Here is a 22,803-nt window from a genome sequence, read left to right on the forward strand (position 1 = left end):
TCTCTCCATCGGGGATTGTACGTGTTGGAAAAGGGATCATGTTTACGCTTGGGTTGTTCGTTGAATCCTCCATCAACTGCATGAACCTGTTTAATGTAATCTTCTTACATTGTTAGGCACATATCTGAGATATGTCCTTGTAAGGAATATATGTACAAACTTTCACCTGTTGTATATTTCCACAAGCCAAAGAATGCACAAGAGAAGTAAGATCATTAACTTTATTTTCAAGGTTAGAAATACTTACCTCATTTACTCGTTTGTTTGTGAAGTATCCATACATGCCAAATTTTTTTGAGTTGGCTGTCATGTTTGAGATCAATTGGCGTGCAGCCTCGGGTGTCTTATCTACTAATGCCCCCCCACTTGCAGCATCAATGATACTACCGTCAATAGGCATCAATCCTTCATAGAAATATTGAATGAGTAGGTGATCAGGTATTTGATGATGAGAGCATTGAATGCACAGTTGCTCAAATCTTTCCTAATACTCGAAAAGTGTCTCTCCATGAGATTGTCGAATCCCACATATTTTGTTCCTTATATTGGCAACTCGAGATGTTGGGAAATACTTTTCAAGGAAAATCTTCTTCATGGCATTCCAAGTTCCAACGGAATCTGGGAGAATAGAGAAAACTCATGCCTTTGCTACCCCTTTTAAAGAGAAAGGGAAAGCTTTCAACTTAACTTGTTCTTCGTCAAGTCTATTTGGTTTCATGCCAACGCAAACCATATGGAACTCCTTGAGATGAGTATGAGGATCTTCACCTACAAGACCATTGAATGTTGGTACCAAATATATAAAACCAGATTTGAGCTCGAAGTTTACATTATTATAGATGTTGATGCACAATGGTTGATTTTCCACGTTAGGAGCAGTAAGCTCCTTGAGTGTTTGTTGTCGTTCAACAGCCATGGTGTTGACGCGAGCTTCCTTTCATAACCTGCGCAAAGTATTTTCTATTTCGAGATCCACCTGCACTTGAATCTGATTAGTAGAATGGTTTACATGCATAAATTATCAAGAGAACAAACCTTATGCAAGCACATATCCACCTACAGAAATCAGAACTGATCATGGAAACGAAACATCAATTTATATTTTGAATATTTATCTCTTCTTAACATTGGTTAGTTAACGGATTGCCGTATAACTTCTCGCACGTCACCCGCGCGACATCTGTTGATGATTTTCTCATTTTATTGATTTGATTCGTTAGGAGTCGCCACCTAGTATTTAATTGAGGGTTACTAGGAAACCTGAACGTATTGGTCTTGTCAGAGATTCACGGGTATGGGACTGGTTGTGGTTGTGGAAGGTATTAGCACCCCTAACGCACCTTACCTAAGGTAAGCTGCTTCGTGGCTTTGATGTGTTAAAGAAGTTTTAAAAATTTTATCTTTTCATCAGATATTAGAAATACGACTTACGTGTAAGTTCGTAATCCTTTACCGTGAGCAAGTCAAAACATTAAATTCTTCTTTATTCTTTGCAATTTTATCATAAAAAAACATTCATAAAAAAAATACAAACAACACATTCATTTTCACTATAATTTTTTTTTGTTTTTACTGTTTTACATCCATATTTGCACACTATAAAATATAAAAATTCAAAATTAAACAAAAAGTACATTAAAAAATTTTCCAATTACAAAAATAGCCCCAAAATAGAATCAGGAATAATGCAGCCACGAGAACAGTGTTGGAAGGCTTCTGGGTCACGACAACAATGGCGACGCGTCTTCCTCGTGCGCCACTACCACTGGCGGCACGTAGGTTCACCCGCCGCCGCAGTCTACGTCCGGAAATGGACGGATCGGGCCTGCTTTCTTCTTCTTTTCCCCTCCCTACCGGCTATGAGGAACACCGTCACCTGCAAAAGAAGAAAACACGCACAATACAGTCGATTTCAATTGTTTTCCTAGTTTTTTAGATTTGCTCCTCTTTGTTTTAGATCTGCTTCTCTCTACAGATCTGTTCCTTTCTTTTTCTTTCCCATTCTTCTTTGTTTCAGGTGGTGGCAAGACCAGGGGGCCATCGGCTGCTAGGTTTTTGTCGGGTCTTGTCGGCGGAGATGGAAGTGGTGGTCCAGTTGGCAGGCTCAGTTGGAATTGGGTATAGATTTACGGGTTTTGTCGCATGCGGGGTGCTGCTGGATGATGAAGGCACCGCTGCGGCTGACGATGAAGACCATGGGTCTGTGGCCGCTGAAGCTGCGGTGGAGGAGACACTGCTACATGGTGAGGCTAAGAGAAGGCTGGGAGAGCAAAGGGAGACTATGAAAAGGCTGGATCTTCGATGAGGACAAGCGAAAAGAGAAGAGTGAGGGGCTGTTGAGAGAGAACCAACTGAGGGAAAGGGAAGGTTTGTGGAAGTGGGGGTGTTCGGGTGGCTGGTCTATGGGGGTTGAGAGAGGAGAGGGACGATGGGTGTTGGTCAGCGGCTGGGGAAAGGAAGATGAGAAGGAAAAATGGCTAGAGGGCAAGAGAGAGTGGGAGGAAATAGTGAGCGGCGGCTAGAAGCTGGGGAAAGAAAAAAAACTCTTTTGGATGATAGGGGGCGGCGACTTGGTGTGAAAGAGATAGAATGAGGGTTTCCTTCTTTTTTTTTTATAAATTGCCCCCCTCTTTTTGTGTGTGTTTTGGCCTCTATTTATAGCCAAAGTATTGTTTAGTCATCAAACATGGTCCCTCAACTTCTTTTTTAAAATATATAAATTTTGATTTTTCTAACTTTTTTTGTATTTTTGAAAACGAGCAATATTAACGTCGACTCAAACGAGGAAAATCGATGATTTTAAAAATGATGCGTTAAAAGTTGAACGCGTTCGAAAGATGAAAATTTAAATTCTTTTTTAGACGATGTTGAAAATACTAAAAATGATGCAAATATATTAACAACATATTTTTTTTTGGATTTTCTTTGTTTTTCACTATATTTGGATTTTTCAAAAACTTATAAAAAAGATAGGTCAAAAATTGGGTAGCAACATAACTAACCCTAACCATCAAACAACCACAGTGTCCGCACTGGTAATTTAATTCAATGGCAACCATAAGAACTAAATAAGTTGATTAATCAAGAAAACATGACTGTTTGTAGTCTATGTTTGATTTGATTAAATTTTCTCCCTAAGATTAACAACATAGATCCGCCACAATTATTAAACTCAGTTGAATCACAAGTTCATATACCACAACTCCAGTTTTGATAACAAATTTAGCAATAGATTGTTCACAGTAATAACTTAGAGTCCGCTCTAGAAATTAAAATAAACAATCATATGAAATAAGCATAAGAGAGCAAACATATTCATTCATCATATAAACTGAAAAGAAAAGGTAGAATAAATCTCATAGTTCTTGAAATTCGAAGGTTTCTATATCCTTGCAACTAAGAAAAACAGTTTACCCTTGCATGTTTGTTGAACAACTAATAAAAAAGAAGGAGGAATGCATGATTTTCGGTTTCTTAGAGGAGGGGGGCGTTTTTCTCCTCTTGGCTGACTGCCCCCTCTTCTCTCATTCTTTTTATATCCTAGAAAACCCTAGTTTCTATTTTACAAAATAGTCCTCCCTTAAGTAGACAGTTTACATTTAAGTAGTTCAATAACTATTTTCCTAAAAAAAGAGAAATAGCCTTGCATGAAATCTTCAAACTTTGACTTACAAGAGCTAAATTGCTGAAATAAAAACTTGGATATTGGTTTAGATGCTTTGGAACATAATTTGGACTCGTTTTTTTCACGAAACCTATTTGTTGGCAAAATTCAGTTATCATCTTTGAAAAATCATATTTCCCTCATATGACATCGTTTTTTGCTTACATTTGGAGCATTGATATGTCTTTGAGTCAGGAATCCAACAAATTTGAGTTTGCATCAATTGGACTTCTGTAGCTCCAGATATTCAAGTAGTAATGGTCGAAAGTCAACACTAGCAAATTGCAAGATTTGACTTTGAAGACTGCGATTTCCATGCTCTTCCTTATTTTATTTTCTTCCCTTAGATGTCCAGAAAGGATTGGATGTAAGCTTTTTAATGCCACTGGAATCATTTCTTTTCGACCTCTAGAGCTCACGCTTTGCACAAAACATCGACTAAAGGTCAAATATGCCAATTACCTTCAATTTACTCTTTTTTGCATCTTTCATCCAAAAGTGCCTTCAAAATATAAAACAAAGAATATCAAGGCATTTTATATATAAAACATAGGCAAAAACACTAGTTATATGTGAGTGAATTGCACCAGTTATGTACTAAATTATATTAAATAACTTTTTTTCTTATAATAAAGATTTTATTTAATCAAACAATTATATGTGCCAATAAAACATAAAAAAGTCATTTAACAAAAGCAAATTAAATAAAATTACAAATTCAACCATCAAACAACCCAATATTGGATGACAAAACCAGGAAATAAAAAGCAATGAAAAAAAAAAACTAGGTCAACCCAATTGACCCAATTTTTTTCATTGCTTTAATTTTTTTTTAGTTTTTCCATCCAAAATTGGGTTGTGTTGACCTAGTTTTTTTTTTCATTGCTTTAATTTGTATTTCAATTTTGTCATCATACATTGGGTTGTTTGATGGTTGAAATTTGTAATTTTATTTAATTTGCTTTTGTTATGACTTTTTTTATATTTTATTGGCACATATAATTGTTAGCCCGCTAAACCCGCAATCATGGGCATATGATTGAGATAATCTCATAGAAAAAAAAAAGTGAAAAAAAAAAGAACGAAGACCAATTTCAAGAAAAAATATCAGATGATGAAATTGAAAATTAATTTTATAAAAGAACCTTAAAAAAAAAACTAAAAATCAACCTATGCCAACCCTTAAAACATGTGACCCTATTCATGAAGTCGGGATTAATACCATATAAGACAAAAAAAAAAAAGCAAAACAAAATTCTCAATAAAAACATTGAGTGATGAAATTGAAAAACAAAGACAATGAAAAAGAGATAAGAAAAACAAAACAAATAACAATAAAAAGAATGAAGACTAATTTCAACATAAAAATAAATTGAAATCAAATACTATGGATAAAATTGAAAAAAAAAAACAAAATTCATTTAGTTAAAGGATAAGAAAATTAAAAGAATAAAGACCAAACTTGATATAAAAATAAAATCAAACCAAATGATTTGAGCAAGGAGAAGAGAATAGAAATTAAAATAAGATAAAAAAAACAAATAGTAATTAAAAAAATAAGGATCAAAGTGGATAAAAAAAGTTATTGATAGGACAATATCATACTTTAGCAAGAAGAAAAGAGAAAAATGAAGGAAAAGATAAAAGCCTACTGAAACTCAATTGTCACTTCTCTGCACACCAACGTTGAACCACCGAGAAAAAAACGTTGACGTGTATCTAGTGTCACCATATAAGGTGGTGTTATACCGATGGAGAAAGTAGCACACGCTACCTAAAGAGCGAAAGCAACACTCATTTATTGGCACGCCAACCACTTTTTTATTAATATTTTTATATTTACTAAAATATCAAATTATACCTTAGTTAAGATGAAAATAACAAAAAATAAAACAAGACTAAAAAATTGAAAATCCCTTATGTTGAAGTTTTAATTTTTTGGCTTACGAGAACATTTAAATAATTTAAACATTGAAAATGTTTAGAAAGTCTCTGAACAGTAATTCATATTTTTTTCTTGCCTCCAATATTATTTTAGTTATTGCATTGTTTTAAAATAAAAAGATTGATATAATTCCAATAAATTTAATAATGATCAAATCAATTTGAAATGTTTATTTTACCCTTGTAGAAAGTGCATTGTTTGCTTTTGTGAAGAGTAAAATAGATATTTCACGGTAAATTATTACAGTAAAAATACCCATTTACAATGGAAAAAATCTTAAAAGTAGATACTTATGAATTTATAAAGAATCATTGTTGATATTATACCAATTGATCGCAATAAAATAAGAGGTATTCGGTAATAGCGAGAGGGAAAAGAGGGTAATTTATTAGACTAACCATGACGTGATTGCAGAAAGGCCATCTTTGTACGGAAAGAGATCGTCCAAAAAAACAACAAACCTCTGATTTTATATTTCATCTCAAATTTTGATAGAAGGAATGAAAAAAAAAATCTATTTTTAGAGCGGCCTTCGTCTTCCGTTTATTAAATCAGTAGATAAAAAAAACCAATTTATTTGGTTCGTAGAATTTGCGAATCCTAGACAAAAATTGTTTAAATTATTTATTTATTTTTATTATTTAATTATGCATAAAGTTAAAAGACGTGGAGAAATTATTATTCACTCACACTCATTACACTATAGATTACAATAGTAATCAACAATATATTTTTTTTTATTTTTTTATTTTTTTTCATTTTCAATGTATTACTTTCTTTTTTTTTCTTACAATATTTTTTTTTGTTTTTTTAAATTATCTTTGTGAATTTTAATTCTTAATTATTGAGCTAGTTAAAAAATTTACTTTATATTTTTTTTCCTTTAAAATACTGCAGATTGCTACGGTATTTTTCCACATGATTTTTCTATTTTATTTATTTTTATTTTTTAAAATTATATTTGTCGATTTTATTTTTTTATTATTGAGCTGATTGATAATTTAGTTTTGTAATTTTTTTCTTTAAAACATTATTGATTTCTACATTATTTCTCCACGCGATTTTTTTTGTTTTTGTTTTTTTATGATTTTCTCTAAAATTATCTTTTTTTATTTTATTTTTTAATATTGAGCTGGTTAAGAATTACAGTTATAATATGTGAGGAAAACACTATAGCTTTCCTCGCGAATTATTGTGGATTGCTACAATTATTTTTTCCCACATGGATTTTTTGTTTTTTTTCTAAAATTGTTTTTGTCAATTTTATTTTTTAAATATTAAATTGGTTAAAAAAATACAATTACAAGTAAATACAAGTAAGGCTAAATCAAGTGGGAAAAACACTGTAACTTTCCTCACAAAACACTATGGATTGATACAGTTTTTCCTCACATAGTTTTTTTTTCCAGTTTTTTTCGTGTTTTCTTTTTTTGTAATATTTTTTTTCAAAATTATCTTTATCGATTTTATTTTTTTAATATTGAGTTGGTTAGAATTTAACTTTGTAATAAAGTTTAATCATGTGAGGAAAACACTATAACTTTCCTCATAAAACACTGTAGATTGCTACAGTGTCTCTACAAATGGTTTTTTTTCTTATGATTTTTCAAAATTATCTTTGTCAATTTTTTTTTTATATTAAGCTAGTTGAGAATTACAATTATAAGTGATTACAAATAAGGTTAAATCATGTGGGGGAAGCACTGTAGCTTTTCTCACAAAACACAAAACACTGTGAATTGTTATAGTGTTTCCAACATAATTTTTTTTTCCTGATTGTTTTTGTTATATATTTTTTAAAAAATTATCTATGTCGATTTTTTTTTAATATTGAGCTGATTGAGAATTTAGCTTTGTAATTTTTTTCTTTAAAACACTATGAATTGTTGCAGTGTTTTCCCACATTATTTTTTTATGATTTTTTCCAAAATTATTTTTATTGATTTGTTTTTAATATTGAGTTGGTTAAGAATTATAATTACAATAAAACTAAATCATATAGGGAAATATTGTTGTTTTCCTCACAAAACACATGGATTGCTACAATATTTCTCAAAATAATTTAATTTTTTATGATTTTTTTAAAAATTATCTTTGTCGATTTTATTGGAAAAATCATTGTAGTTTTCCTGACAAGACATTGTCAATTGCTACAACATTTTTTCTCATGTTTTTTTTCTTTCAAAATTATATTTGTCGATTTTTTTAATAGTAAGTTGGTAGAGAATTTAGCTTTGTAATTTTTTTTGCTTTTTATTAATAAAAAAGCTAAATCATATAGCGAAATCATTGTATCTTTCTTCACAAAATACTGTGAATTGTTATAAATTATTTGTTTAGTCTTTAAGTTTTTTTATCATCAACACAACTTTTTTTTCATAATGAAATATTAACTCTATTTTATTTTTAGTTTCTATTATTTATCTAGTATTAATTCACAATTATAATTCTATTAAATATATTTATTTTATAAATTAATAACAGCTATAGCATTTAATCTCATAGTTTATTATTATATCTGACTTTAAACTTGTAAGGAGGAGTATTTTATTTTAAAAAAGTAAATGTCACAAACAGAAGATAATAAAATATTCTTGTTTAGCTATAAAAGGGAAGATAACCTTTCCTTTCTCGAACACAAAACACCCTATTATTCCTTTTTCTCTCTCTTTCATTTTTTCTGGTGTTTGTTTTACTTTCTGAAATTGGAAGCTTTTTGATTCCTCTGATCAGACCTAACTCAAGTCAGCTCCTAAGAAGGTAAACAAGTGAAAGTCAATCAATCCATGTCACTTATTTCAGTTCTTTTGCATGTTCATGAGCCAAGATTGGTCCGTCTTTCATTTTTATTTTTTTTGGGCGTCTTTGCTTGGATCTGAACTGGGTCTTCTCGCTAGGGTTTCTGCTAAATTCTCGTATTAAATTAGCAAAAACCCACTTTTCTTAGCTTTGTTTCCATGTCATTTCATATGTTCGTTCTTGTTTGTAAGGACAATGTCAATGTTGTTTTTTTTTTTCTTTTTAAAGGAGAGGATAATGGCTAGAGAGAAGATCAAGATCAAGAAGATTGACAACGTGGCTGCAAGACAAGTGACCTTCTCAAAGAGGAGGCGAGGACTTCTAAAGAAAGCTGAAGAGCTTTCTGTTCTTTGTGATGTTGAGGTTGCTGTCATCATTTTTTCTGCTACTGGCAAGCTCTTTGAGTATTCCAGCTCCAGGTACTGCATTTTTTTACCTTTAAAGACGGAGATCCCCTTGTATTTGATTTAATGTATGTCTTATCCTTGTGGACTCTCTCCCTTGTTTACTGTGTGTTTATGTGCTGGTGTGAGTGTAATCATTAGAGTTTGTGTGAGAGAGAAAGAGAGAGAGGCATAGAGGATTTTTTAGATTCTACTCCTGTTTTAGGACTGTATGATCTTACAGGCATATTTGTTAATTTTGCTGTGGCTTTGAAACCTCGTATATAAACATAAATTTATACCCGTCTATTTAATTTTATGGACTTTTAAAAATCCAGTAATTCGATAGTGAGGAAGGAATCAAGATCCCTTGCGGTATAGTTTCCTGTACCTCTGATAAATAGGTAAGCCTTACCTCCTTCAAAGACTATATAAGCACATCCAACTTTACATGTCTTAACACAAATTCTTTACTTCATTTCTCTTTGAGAAAAAAATAATAGTCAAGAAACACTTCATTTCTGGGATATTCTTTTCTTTCACGTGAAATCCTCTCTCCGAAGTTGCGGTTCTGTGCTTTTTAGAATTTATTAATTTTCATTGATGTAATCTTGCTGGGTTTATGTGCAGCTGTCTGTGTGTCGTTGTATTAATTAATTATTCTGCCTTATTATATTTTTCCAAGGTGTGTAACATGGGAAAAAGGTTCGGAACTATATATCGCTAAGTCTCTAATCTTGCTTCCTTAAAGATCAATTATATATCGACAGCATATGATAAGCTAAAATTCATTAAATTTGGAGGTTTTTGTTGAATGTGATCTGTTGTTAACATGGGAATTAATTGTTTTCCTCTTAAACTAAAATAAACAACTGAAACCAACCCTCTCCTTTTTTTAACAGTAGTTCCCTTTGAATTAGGTCATTAAAAATCTCGAAAAACATTTAAGTAATTAAATATGAGATGCTAATTAAGTGACAGCCAAGATTTATGGAAGTTAAAAGTTACATCGGTTTTTGTGGAAGTTAAAAGTTTAAATTGGTAAAGATAGATAGCTAGGCTTCAAGGAGTTTGGAGGAAGATATTTTGGTGGGATTGGTTCCAAGTGAGATAATGGACGGTGAGCTGTTACCATAAAATGATGGTCTACAAGGTACGTATGTGTTTCAATGATGATTACATTGGTCTTCAGCAAAAATACTATGATAAACATCAAGGCTAGCAATGATACAGTGGATTATTGTACCAAAATACAAACGCCAGTTTTGTTCCAGTAGTTGTTAATCAACCACCTTTATTAAAAAGTTTTCTGCGGTCGTGGAGAGGGCCTTCAAATCTTAGATGACATTAAGGGTGAGCATTTTCGGTTTGGTCCGGTTTTCATCTAAAAAAATAACCAAACAAATTTTTTTTTTTTTAAATCAAAACCAAACTAAAACCGGTTCAAATAGACCAGTTTCGGTTTGGTTAATTGAAGGGAAAAACCGGAAAAACCAGTATAATTTTTTTGGCTTTTTTATGAATTTTGATGGGGTCATTTAAAAGGCTTGTAATTGATATAAAAAAACCTATATTCATTGTTTAACTTTCCTTTACCAGAATTTATCTCAAATGGCAGGAGAAATATCTTTTAATTTGCACCCAGTGGTTTTCTCAAACCAATCAACTCTAATCAAAATCCAAAATAAAATTATACGTAAATAACATGGAAAATGATTAAGATCTTGAAAACAATAGGCTTAAACCAAGAAAACAATGCCTCTTATAAAACTAAAAAAATACAATCTGCAGGAGTCCTTGAAATTGAAATAAAACGCATCAACTGTCTCTCTCCCAGCACTCACAAAAACAAAACAAAAGGAAAGATGCTGCTATTTTAATATTATTGTTAAGTAAACCATATGCCTTCAACATTTTATTGTTTGTATTTTCTCAAAAACCAAGCGAGAAGAAACTGTAAAGAAAAAAACCAATTATTGAGGTGCGCAAGCATGGACATTAAAAGTGCATATGAATAGTTCACCTGAAAAGTTTAGCAAAATAGGTTAATATAAATTGATAAAAACTAAAAAGAAAAAAAAAACAATTTAGAAAAGAGAATAAACAACATCAAATTTCTCATCCAACCTGGAGAGACAAAGAACTTGAAGGAGCGACTGCTAGTTTTGATTTAGAGACATAAAGATTGAGAGATGAAGATTTGATCGAGAGATTGAACAAGAGGGAGTGGGGCGGTGGTTGGGTTTGCTAGGGTTGGAAGAACAAACTAAAAAGTAGATCTATAGATGGGAGATATGAAGATCTGATCAAGAGATTGAACAAGATGGAAGGGGGTGGCGGCTGGATTTGCTAGGGTTTAGAAGAAGAAACTACAAAGCAGATCTGTAGATAGGAGAGAATAGAGATGAAGATTTGATCAAGAGGGAGTAGGGGGGCGGCAGCTAGGTTTGCTAGGTTAGAAGAAGAGACTGAAATGTAGAACTGTGGATGGGAGAGAATAGAGAAGAGATGAAGATTTGATCAAGAGGGGGGGCTAGGTTAGAAGAAGAGACTGAAATGTAGAACTGTAGATGAGTTTGGAAGGTATTTATAGTACTGGGTTTTTTTATTTCTATTTGAACTGGTTCGGTTTTAGCCTTTTAAAACCAAAACCGAATTGAACCGATTTTTTTTATTTTTTCTAATTGGTATAATCGGTTTTTTTTTACAGTTCGGTTTTTTTGGTTATGTTTTTCTGGTTATCTTGGTTTAATTGGTTTTTTAATTTTTTTGCTCACCCCTAGATGACATAAGGATGGCAGGCCTTCCTGTTGTGTCTAAATTCCTTTTGAGACTTTTAGGTTGGAGCAGTGGAAGTGCACGTACTCCAGTAGTGTTCCTTTGGAGAGGAATTATAAGTTGATTCTGACGTAAATGGTCATGTTCACAAACTTTGTGGTTTAACTCATTCATTGAAGGCACCAGCGAGATTAGAATTTTTTAAGTGCGAGTTCTCAACATGAAAAACCTTAGCATAAGCTTAAAAATAAATAACGAGTGAATGGTTTTAAATATATATATTTTTAATGATAATCGAGTGGATTTTAAATAAGGCTAGAGAACCATTTAAACTAATGGAAATCTAGCAAAAAGAGATGCTAGTGTCTATTTACATAAGAGAAAAAAAAAACATGAGGAAAATCAAGCAACTCAAATATTTACATAAAGCAGAGTATCAAGTTGAATGGTTAATTTTACATATAATACATAATTTTAGGTTAATGCAAAATACATGTTTTCTAAAAAGTAAATCTTAATTTTAAGGATGTAATTAAAAAGATCTTCCAAATTTTAGGATTAATTAAATTATAAACTTTCTCAAAGTTTGGGATGCTATGACATCTTTGACCTTAGACCTCGTCCCGTTCTTGACTAAGGACTATGTAGGAAAGAAATAGAAATATTTGAGCTTAAGTACTGGGAATTTTGGATACTTCAGTTAATAAAATCCAAGGAACTGTGTCAAAAAAGTGAATCAAAATTAGCTAATACTAGCCAGTTTCCTCTGCGCTATTGCAATAATCTTTTTAACAATATTGTTAAATTTAGTCAAGCATGGTGAGTCATTGCAGTGACTCGTTAACCCGGTCACTAAACGTATTCAAGTTTTACTGCAAACCTTTTGAGAGCAGACCAAACATGGCCCAATTGACTTAGTAGCTGGACCTGTGAATCAATCGATCCGGTGAAAACTTGACTTGTTGACTTAGTATGTGAATCCGCTTAATCAACCTGGTAAAAACTTGATTTTATTTTTTTGAGAAAAAATATATTAAAAACAAAGTTGATTTAACTTTTTTTTTATAAAAAAATATTGATACGATGACAATTTTTTTATTGATCCAAGCCATAGGTTGGGCGAGTTTAATAGCCTTGTTTTCTAAAACTTGTATTTTAATCAATTAAATAATTATAAAAATAAATATTTGCAGGAAAGATAACGAATAAAATTATTGAGGAGACATGTATTTTTTTTATCTAAATTGTCTTCTGATTCATATAATATTTTTATTAAAAAAATTGTTTTCACATTACAACGTAGTTAATTGAATAAAAAACAACATAAAAATAAGTTTGGAGAAACTATATTAATTTTAAATAAATGTAAAAGGGCATATATTTTTAATAAAAAACTAAATTTTCATATGCATGTATTTTCTTTTTTAGTTTTGATGAAGACATTTTTTTTTTATGAAAGTGCTATTTTTTAGACAGAAAGAAACTCGTTATGATCATGAAAGCAAGTTCTATTTTAAAAAATCATAATCAATCATCTCTCTGACTATTTAAAAAAAGAGAACAATAAACTTGAAAAAAATATATAAAAAATTTATAATGAAAAAATCAAGAAAAAATATATATTATATTCTCATTCAATATTAATGAGAAAATTATCATTAAGATTTCACATATTGGGTTGAAAAATAATTATTCATAAAGTAGTTGATAATATTATCATAAACAAATCATAATACTATTAAAAATATCATAATTGTTTTTTATTAGGAGCGCATTTGCTTAATAGAAGGCAGCAACAATAAGATTAAATTTTTTTTCTAATTCCAAACAAGTAGAAAAATTGTGTATCTTCAATCCGAATTCTATTTTTGTATTAATACGTTTCTAGATTGTTTCAATGAAAACATGATTTTCAATTGCACGCATTGTTTTCTAAATAAAACATCATTATAATTTTAAAAGCAAATTTAAAAAATATTAAAACAATATATCTAAGTATTTCGTATGTGATTAAAAAATGAAAAAAATGTTACAAAAACTTTAATTTTGTTGAAATTACATGTTGTGAGTATGTTCGTGGTCTCCTTTTTGTTTCTCGGGCATGCAAATTTTCAATTACGAATGGGTAAATTCTAGTGATTGCTGTTTTTCTAGGGAAAGAACAATTGAAAGCACAACGTCCTCGTCAATGGACAGAAGGTCGAAGCTGATCTATCTTTTCAAAGTCATGACATATTTCATGGCTTTTGGTTTGCAAGTATCAGAAAGATGCTCCAATTTTCTAATAAAACGTCAAAACTTTTTCACTGTTACCATGGAAAACCTTTTCACAAAGCAAATGTGCGTAAACAACTTGTTTTAGGGTTTAGTTAACCACTCTTTCTAAATGATTTTGTTTATATATGATTATTACTACTAAATCATTCCATGGAAACATTGCTATTCGAATTCAACATTCCAACAAATGTATGATTTCTACAAGTGTTGCAACTGAGAATTAATCAAAACATAAAAAATAAAAGCACTGTAAGAATTCATTTTTTAATATTGAAAAAGTAATTCCTTTGGAGAAAAAGTTAGCTTTTAGAAATATTTTATCTTTTCTTGTGGAAATTGTTATAGTTTTTTTAGAAAATGGAGAATTATAGAGAAGGCATTTGAAAATGAATGTTTTTTTATAAATATGTTTTTTTTTGTTCTTCTAATTCTTTAGAAAATTGAAAAGCATCAAAAAATTGTTTTTTAAAGTTCTTCACTGTTAAAAACAAAGAGCCTTGTTTTTATCACCTTATTTTTTTATATACAATTCTTTTATCAATTTAAATATAAGCCATACAAAACCCTTGTTCTCTATTCTAAAACCTTTTATTCAGAAAGCATGTTTTCTTAATTTTTCATACATAATTTTTGTGGAATAAATAAAAAAAATTGAAAACTACAACACTGTTTTTAAAAAATAAACTCAACATATCAAGAGTTTTTTTTTTTTTTTTAAAAAAGGAAAACATTCCCGGATAATGAAAACTCTACATTCTATCTTTTTTTCTTTTTCTTTTTCGAAATTTAGTGTTTCTAAGTAAGCCGAAATCACCCCTGGAGTAGGAATAACACTAGAGAGATGAGGTTGTGGTTTTTTATTTATAGTTGGTTTCGGTGAAAGGTTGTCCTCATAAGGAAATACTTCATATTTTATGTATCTTAGGTTATGTTTGATTAGGAGTGAAAAATTTAAATGAAAAGTATTAAGGAGGTAAGATAAGAAAAAATTTAAATAAAAAATTCAAATTTTATCTCCTTAAACAATCCTTCACTCTCCACTCCCTAGTTAGTTTAACATTGCTTGGGGGTTAAATGTTAACCTTCATGTTCTTTAAAAAGTGTGCTAACATGGGATAAAGGGAATGAAAAATTGCAAGGGTAAATTTTCAACTCCTCTATTCTCATAACAAATATATCCTTGTAAAACTTAGCATCAAAAGTAAATGCATATGGAATTATAAAATCTTACTTTTATGGGTTAAGATGGGAGGAAACGGCAGTGTGTGAATTTTGGAGAAACTCTTCACTCTCTGCACTCAACCTTACAATAGCAAGACATAAATTGTAAAACCCTGATTGGTAATGGATTGAGAAAACACAATTGTTGCTTTTGTGAAAAGGTATAGCATTGGAGACCACCTTCATATTTCCAATTAGGTAGTCACGTTTCAATTAGGCTGGCCTTCTAAACTATTAGTGAGACCATAGCATGCACGTGAGGACTGTCAAGTGAAATTTTATACACGTTTGAGGGAGACGAGGGTAAAGGCCGAAGGGAACTAATCCTTTTACCAACTGGAAAGGAAGGGGTTGAAGGTTTCCATACCTCCAAGTTCAATCCTTTTAAATTCTAAGAACAATTCAAACCCAAATTAAATGTTTAGCAGGAACAAAATGTTCAAAGATTTAATTGTTTTTTTCCGATGATGAGGGTCATAATTTCTTTTTCAGTGGTTAATTCTTTGTACGTGTTAGAGAACCTTTGCTTGTTTTTTTTTTCGTTTAATAATAATAATTATTATTTTTAGAAACTACTTAATTTAGAGGCTGCAATTTATGTTACAATGGTGAAACATTGAACAGAGTAATAACCTGGGGTGATTAACGTTTCCTTGTTCTTTGCTTTTGATAAGAAACGACAGTTTATTGGAAACAATATAAAACAAACCAGGTTTTTCAATTTTTCCTTGTGAATCAGGGATTGTGTATCTGAATAAAGAATAGGACTTAATGATATGGAACTATAATAATTAATATGATGGAAGTTCCCTATAGCTTTCCTTAATTCAATTTCACTTATAAAAAGGTTAATAAAGGTAAACAGCGTCCTATTAAATGATTTTCATAGCTTACGTGCGAAATAGCTTTGGGTTTTTGTGATGTTCTCTTGAATCCCCTATCTGCTTCCTCATTTATCTTTTAAAGCTTGTGTACTCAACGGGGTGCAAGTCTTGTTACGTCCGCATCCATCGTGTCCACGACTCCCCCGGTTCTTTTGTAGTTCAATTGTATTTGATATGGAAATGAATATGCACGTAAACAATGCATTTCAAAGTAAAACTATTAATGCCACATGATCCGATGTAATTGGAAATCAAGGATGATGAAATTTATTATAAATTAAAATTCTTAAAAATAAAAAATATATAATTATAAGAAAACATTCAAAATATTCTTCCAAGTCTCTATTAAAATATAAGCTAGATAATTCTATTTATATTAGTCTTAGACAAACTGAATAAGAAAAATATAATCCAAAATATGAATAATTTTTAAACTAAATAAAAAATAATTAAGGAAAATAAATTTCCTAAATTGAATAAGAAAAAATAAATAAAAAATAGCTTATACACCAATCTCCTTAAGTTAGAAAGAACTTGTTTTCTAGTTCAAATTGTTTTTACTTTAATCTCGTGGATATCTAATCAAAACTCTTCTCCTTTTCATTCTTCACTTCAAGTGTATTATAATTTTATATATTAGCGTAGGTCCTTTCATATTAAATTTTATATAAAAAACCATTTGATAAATTATTTCTCTTTATTTGGCTTCTAGAGTAATAAATTGCGAACCTCAAACTTGTTTCATCAACATATGTTGTTATCATATAATCCTTTAACAAATTTATCTTTGTGAAAATAGTAAACTTGTAATCAAAATGATCCACTTCTTTTAAATTAATTTTTTTCTTGTTGAACACCTTCCATGTTCTCTTAGCATTTAATCTTTAGCTTGTTAATGAGAAACCATTGCGAGACGTCTTTTAAGGGACAAAACCCACTGGAAGCCATGTGGGACAATATCTCGTGGTGCACCTACCATGTTGCAGGTATGGACACACCTCATCACATTGATAATATCATTAATGCTATTATTGTCATTGTTTATGCTATAATTATCATCAAAATAAATATTATAAATTGATGGAGAATACCAATTCACATTTATCTTTTTATAAATAGGATCACTAAAGTTCACTCTTTTCTACCTTGATATCCAGTTCGTTTCTATTGTAGTTTTCAGCTTGTTGCTTCCTTTTGTCACGTTTGAGTTTGATGATAAAGGGTCTCAAGTAGGTATAGAAACTTGTAAATTGCCGTTGATCTCCAAAACACCATGATAAATGCATGCTGGTTGCTTTACTGCGCTTGTATTGTTGAAATAGTCTCGTCGAAGAATTCAAGGTTTAAGTGTACTTCAAAGGTATAAAGTGGTCTTACATCTTCTTCATCTTCTCCCGAAATCTTGGGCTAATCCTGTCTCGTACAAGGTTGCTTCAATTGCTTCCACCTCATAGAGGGATAACCTCTCAATTTGGTGGTGATCAACTTCACCTTCATCTTCAAAACCTCCGTGCACTTAAAGATTCGTTCTATCTCATAAAATCAATTGATAAATCCCTTAGCTTACAGGATAATTGGACAACTCTTGAGAAATAAAAGAACAAACTAAATTGAAATACTTGCAAACTCGGAGTCTCTCGAAAACCCTGGTCTTCATGGTGATCATCTTGAACACGCTTATGCTTGTGATGTGGGTTCTTAAATCTAGATGTGGAGTTATGACCATCAAACTTAAAAATCTTGAGATCCTGATCCGCTAAACAACTACTCAAATCCACAACCTACCTTTATAAATCCTTAATTATCATTAGTTCTTGAAAGTAATTTTCTTGAGGTAGAATCTCCTCAATAGAAAACTATACTCCTTCACAATGAACATGTCCTACTTTACGATCTCGGTTTTTCAACAATACACAACAAAAATTATTAGAAAACATTGAATTTTGATATCATCTGACACATTAAAAAACAAAAGATAGTAGGGATTATTATAAGTCATAATTCTCAAAGACCAAGAATACATGAGGAAACACTCAAAATATTTATTTTTTATTCATTCAAGCCTTTTAAAATACAAGTTAAATAATTTTATTTATACTTGTCTTAGGCCTCAGTAAATAAAAATAAAATAATATTATTGAACTTCATAAGAAAAAATAAACAAAGAAAGAAAATCTCCTGCTTCACTAGTTTTTATAGTAAAAATAAAAAATAAACACAATGCACATAACTGCATACGCTGACACTATGAATAAATCCAATGTTAAGAAATTTGTATAATTAATTATAATGTTTTATCAGCCCCATTTGTAATGTCGTAAAGTCCTAATATCACCAAAAATCCTTCTTTTATAATGCTTTTATATTATTTTTTAAGTAAAAATCTTTTAAATTTGAAATTGGTTTATATCCACTCACCATTAATCATTAATGCTATTATTGTCATTGTTTTGCTATTTTTTTTGCTTCAAATTAATTTTATTTTGTTTTTTGAATTGTTTTGATGTGCTGATGTTAAAAATAAATTTTAAAAAATAAAAATATATTATTTTGATGTATTTTCAAGTGAAAAACATTTTAAAACGCAACTTCCACTACACTCTCAAACATACACTAAAAATTTAATATTACATCAAATAAATATCTAAATTCAAAAACTTAAAGACTTCACAATAATTTTATAAATTACTCTCAACAATCACATTAAATGATAATAGTTAAAATTGATAATTGACTAGGGCTTAAACTTTGATACAAAATCCAAACTCATTATCTAATTCAATTATTTTTTCACAATCACATATATTAAGTTTGTCCAAAAAAACAATATAGCTAGAAAAACTAATTTTTAACCCATGATCTTGTAATTATTTCCTAGAATAGTGATAATGTTTTTAAAATTATTTGACTAATGTGAACCAGAAAATTTTCCAGTTGTATATGTTTTATTTGTTACCACAAGCTGTATATTATCCAACATAATTTTTACCATAGAAAAAATAAAATATTTTATAGGGACTCGAACCAAGCCTAGTGTTCTAGGGTTAAGACTCCCACGGACAAGTCTGCTGCTTGTTTGGCCATTGTTTGCTGATATCATCCATATTTGTGAATTTTTTGAGATTCTGTTGCAACAGAGGAAGTATGCAGGGTCTGTTACGTTTTCTATTAGCAGAATTGATGGAGAATTTCAATTCCAGTTAAATTAATCTTTTGGACCTTTCATGAAGCCCTCATCGCCTTGCTATGTCTCTATGAGCAGCTTGTGTGGCGATGATCTGCATTGCTCATTTTCTGAATGTCACCAGCTTTTCATATGACGCACTAACTGTTTCACTTATGTGTAGTATGAAGGATGTTCTTGCGAGGTATAGTTTGCACTCCAATAACCTCGACAAACTAAACCAACCATCTCTTGAGTTGCAGGTAATTCCTTCTTCTATTAGTTTTGCATAATGACTAACACCTCAATATTATGGAAAATATGTGTTTCTGTTTGTTCATTTTAAGGGCATTGTCCGGGTGTATTTGAAGCTCTGCAGGTTATACCTGGTCCTTAACCTGCAATTTCATTCTTGATTTTATTTATAGCTAGAAAACAGCAATCATATGCGACTGAGAAAGGAGGTTTCTGAAAAGAGCCATCAACTAAGGTAACATTCAGTAAGGAACTTCACAAAGTGGTAACTGATCTATTACTATTTAGTTCTAATGGGATGTATTCCTTCAATGCATGGCAGGCGAATGAGAGGAGAAGAGCTTCAAGGACTAAATATAGAGGAATTGCAGCAATTGGAAAAAGTGCTTGAAGTAGGACTTTGTTGTGTGGTTGAAACCAAGGTTGGTTTCCATTTACGACCATACATAACCACGTATAGATTCTTATTTTGCAACGAGTTTTTTTTTTTTTCCAGGGAGAACGAATTATGAATGAGATATCTACACTTGAAAGGAAGGTTAGAATGTTACTGATTTCATGGTATACGATACTTGCTGGTCAAGACTTCATCAAGAGATGTCCTACATAGATAGAAGTCATTCTTTGATTATAAAGAAAAGAAAAGAAAAGAAAAAAAAGACAAGAACTCGTTCTTCTGTGTAGTTGCTACGAACCATTAGTCTTGTTTATATACTCTTAATCATTTAGATAAGCAAAGTATCTCATCCATTCTTTGATTACTTGGTTTACTCCAATAATGCAGGGAGCTCAGCTTTTGGAAGAGAATAAGCATTTGAAACAGAAAGTAAGAATTTGTATCCTAAGTTGCTTATAATTTTACTTGGAAGATTTAAATATTGAAAGAATAACTTTGTTTGAAGTTGTATGCAGATGACAACCATTTGTAAGGGAAAGAGACCTGCCCTTGTTGATTTAGACACAGCAGTTCAGGAAGAAAGGATGTCATCGGAGTCTACTAGCAATGTTTGCTGCAGCAGCAGTGGCCCTCCTGTAGAGGATGATAGCTCCGACGCCTCTCTCAAATTAGGGTGAGCTTAATTACCCGTATTATATTGACTAAATTTACGTGCAATTTTTCTTCTTCGTTTCACTTCTCAGGTTCCTTTTCTCCTTTTAGCCTTAAAGGATCCATGATCACAAAATGAATGATTTAAATCACACCCCTCGTATAAGCTTGCTATAAAGCTTCCTTTGGTGAAAAATTATCATTTTGAATATACCATAATTTCAATATTGAGGCAACTAACTGGTGTTTTGTGTTTCTTAGATTGAATAATTGCTCAATTGCATGCATCAACTTCAAACTGTTTACAGGTTGGCCATCTTAAGCTGAAAGCTGGAGGCAGATGAACTGATCCAGTAGAATCTTGCGAGGAACAAAGCTGGGATCGCTTGAAGATCGACTTAGCCTTTGAGATATAGGTATTTATTTATGTTTTGAGTTAATGTAAGAATGACGCGTACTGGCAAACATTCTGGATTCGTGGATTCGCTATCTTCACCCAATGAACCACTATGCCATTTAAATGCAATATAGGTGGTGTGTATGAAATCTAAAACCCAACACATGTATTGGGGACTTTAATTTAAATCACCTAATATTTTGTCGGTGTGTCAGTATAAAAATCACCAACAAATTTATCAATGGAAACATGTTGATGAGTGTCTTGTTGAGAATTTGAAATCGGTCGGTCATTTAGTCAATGATTTAAATGTTCATGGATAGGCTGATAAAATATTTGTGCCAATGATAAAAGTAGGTGCCAATCATTTTATGTTAGTGATAAAAGGAGACATCAATTATTTTTTGTTGGCCTATTCATTGATAATTATTATTGATTGATAGGCTAATTGTCCATAATATATCATGTAGAATCAAGGGATTGACTAATAAATCATTTACAAACATGTTCTATTGTTGAATCTATCAGTATATATCATAATGGTTTACAAATCTCTATAATTCTTTGAGAAAAATGTGTTTATTGTATCGATGAAATCATTGATAGAATTTTTATGATTGTTGGTAATTTTGTTAGTATTTTAGTAATTTTTTTAAACACTAAGAAATATATTTTTTAGAAAATATATTTTTTAGAATAATATATTTTATATTATTAATTTAATTGTAAAAATCAATTTTAAATATCAGTATATTAAAAAGAAGATGGAGCCAGAGGAAGAAGGGATGAAAAATCTTGTGGGGTAAAGGGGAGGATAATGACTAAATAGGATTGTCATCATCTCCTCTGGTGTGCTATCACAAATAATTAAATATAAAATCTAAACTCTTAAAAATATATATAAGTACGAATAAGGATTTTTTCATTAAGAATATCTAAAAACAATTATAAGAAAAAAAACTAGGTAATAATTTTAATTAAATGATCAAAATTAACTAGAAGAACAAATCTTGATATGAGTCAACATTCACTGTTGAAAGTTTATAATTGATCATCAATGCAAGTATATATCAAGTCACACTTTGAATTTTCACTGTTGGGATCACTATCACATCTCTCTTTAATTGTAATTAATTAGAAACAAGTGATCTAATTTATTGGAACTACTAAATAACCTAAGACAAGTGTTGAAAGTTGAAAGTTTAATATACTAAGCTTTAAGAATTACACAGTTCAATAAAAATAAATAACACAAGCACAAGCGATTGCATTTAATTTAGTTAAATATTCTTTTTAAGATTTAATAATTTCTGATGTAGTAAAACATTTAATCTTAGTTACTTCTCAAATTAAAGGGACAAGTACTTATGGATTTGATATTTAATCTAGAAGTAGATTGCAATGAATAATACACATAATAATAGGTCTTCTAGTAATTAAACGAGATAATCATGAGAATATACATAAAAGAATATTCATTACTGAAAGTGTAAATTGAATAATAAAAATAAATTACATCTCACAGTCTTATTGATTTCAAGGCTTCTATCTACTTCAACTAATAAAAATTTAGCCATGCAAAACCATGATGAGAACCTAAAGGAGTTATTAGGAAAAAAGAAGAAAGAGATCTCCTTAGTCTGATGGTTTCCTTTCCTTTTAAAGTTCATTTTTCATATTAGAAGCTCATCAAATCTGTTAAAAATATTATAAATATTATCCTAAAATAATAACAATCAAATCTAACTAATTAATGAAAATATTAAATAATAAGGCAAAGTCCTCATATAACAAGAAAAGTGATGTTCTTAGCTGGAATCCATACATCAAATCTATAAGCTAAAAAATATTCTAGCATATTGGAAGTACAGGTGCATCGATTTTATACCTAATTTCAACCTCGATGCAGTTAGTATCTCTCAAAACTCAAAATATAAAACTTTATATATTTCTCTTGGTGTTCCATAGCATTTGAATCATCTCAATCGG

The 22,803-nt window shown here is 30.6% G+C and overlaps 1 protein-coding gene across 3 annotated transcripts; it reads left to right on the forward strand.

The window, feature by feature from the left end:
* The first annotated feature begins 8,212 nt into the window (after positions 1–8,212).
* Positions 8,213–20,943, forward strand: LOC133694495 (MADS-box protein JOINTLESS-like). 3 transcript variants are annotated; one of them, XM_062116029.1, is made up of 9 exons: positions 8,213–8,369; positions 8,637–8,827; positions 19,299–19,377; positions 19,543–19,604; positions 19,692–19,791; positions 19,866–19,907; positions 20,154–20,195; positions 20,282–20,439; positions 20,679–20,943. In XM_062116029.1, exons 2-9 carry the CDS (start codon positions 8,646–8,648, stop codon positions 20,737–20,739), a joined length of 726 nt encoding a protein of 241 aa, XP_061972013.1. In that variant the 5' UTR covers positions 8,213–8,369; positions 8,637–8,645; the 3' UTR covers positions 20,740–20,943. The 3 variants fall into 3 exon arrangements, with proteins under 3 accessions (XP_061972013.1, XP_061972014.1, XP_061972015.1); XM_062116030.1 differs by having other exon boundaries at positions 20,726–20,943; XM_062116031.1 differs by lacking the exon at positions 19,866–19,907.
* Positions 20,944–22,803: the final 1,860 nt, after the last annotated feature.

The sequence above is a fragment of the Populus nigra genome, chromosome 5 (assembly GCF_951802175.1).
Source record: "Populus nigra chromosome 5, ddPopNigr1.1, whole genome shotgun sequence".
In the NCBI taxonomy this organism is placed as follows: Eukaryota; Viridiplantae; Streptophyta; class Magnoliopsida; order Malpighiales; family Salicaceae; genus Populus; species Populus nigra.

Excerpts from the sequence above, each read along its gene's own strand:
- LOC133694495 (XM_062116029.1), top strand. The coding sequence starts at position 8,646 with ATGGCTAGAGAGAAGATCAAGATCAAGAAGATTGACAACGTGGCTGCA. Across the intron at positions 19,908-20,153 it reads TATCTACACTTGAAAGGAAG|GGAGCTCAGCTTTTGGAAGA; the intron begins GTTAGAATGTTA and ends CCAATAATGCAG. Across the intron at positions 20,196-20,281 it reads ATAAGCATTTGAAACAGAAA|ATGACAACCATTTGTAAGGG; the intron begins GTAAGAATTTGT and ends AGTTGTATGCAG.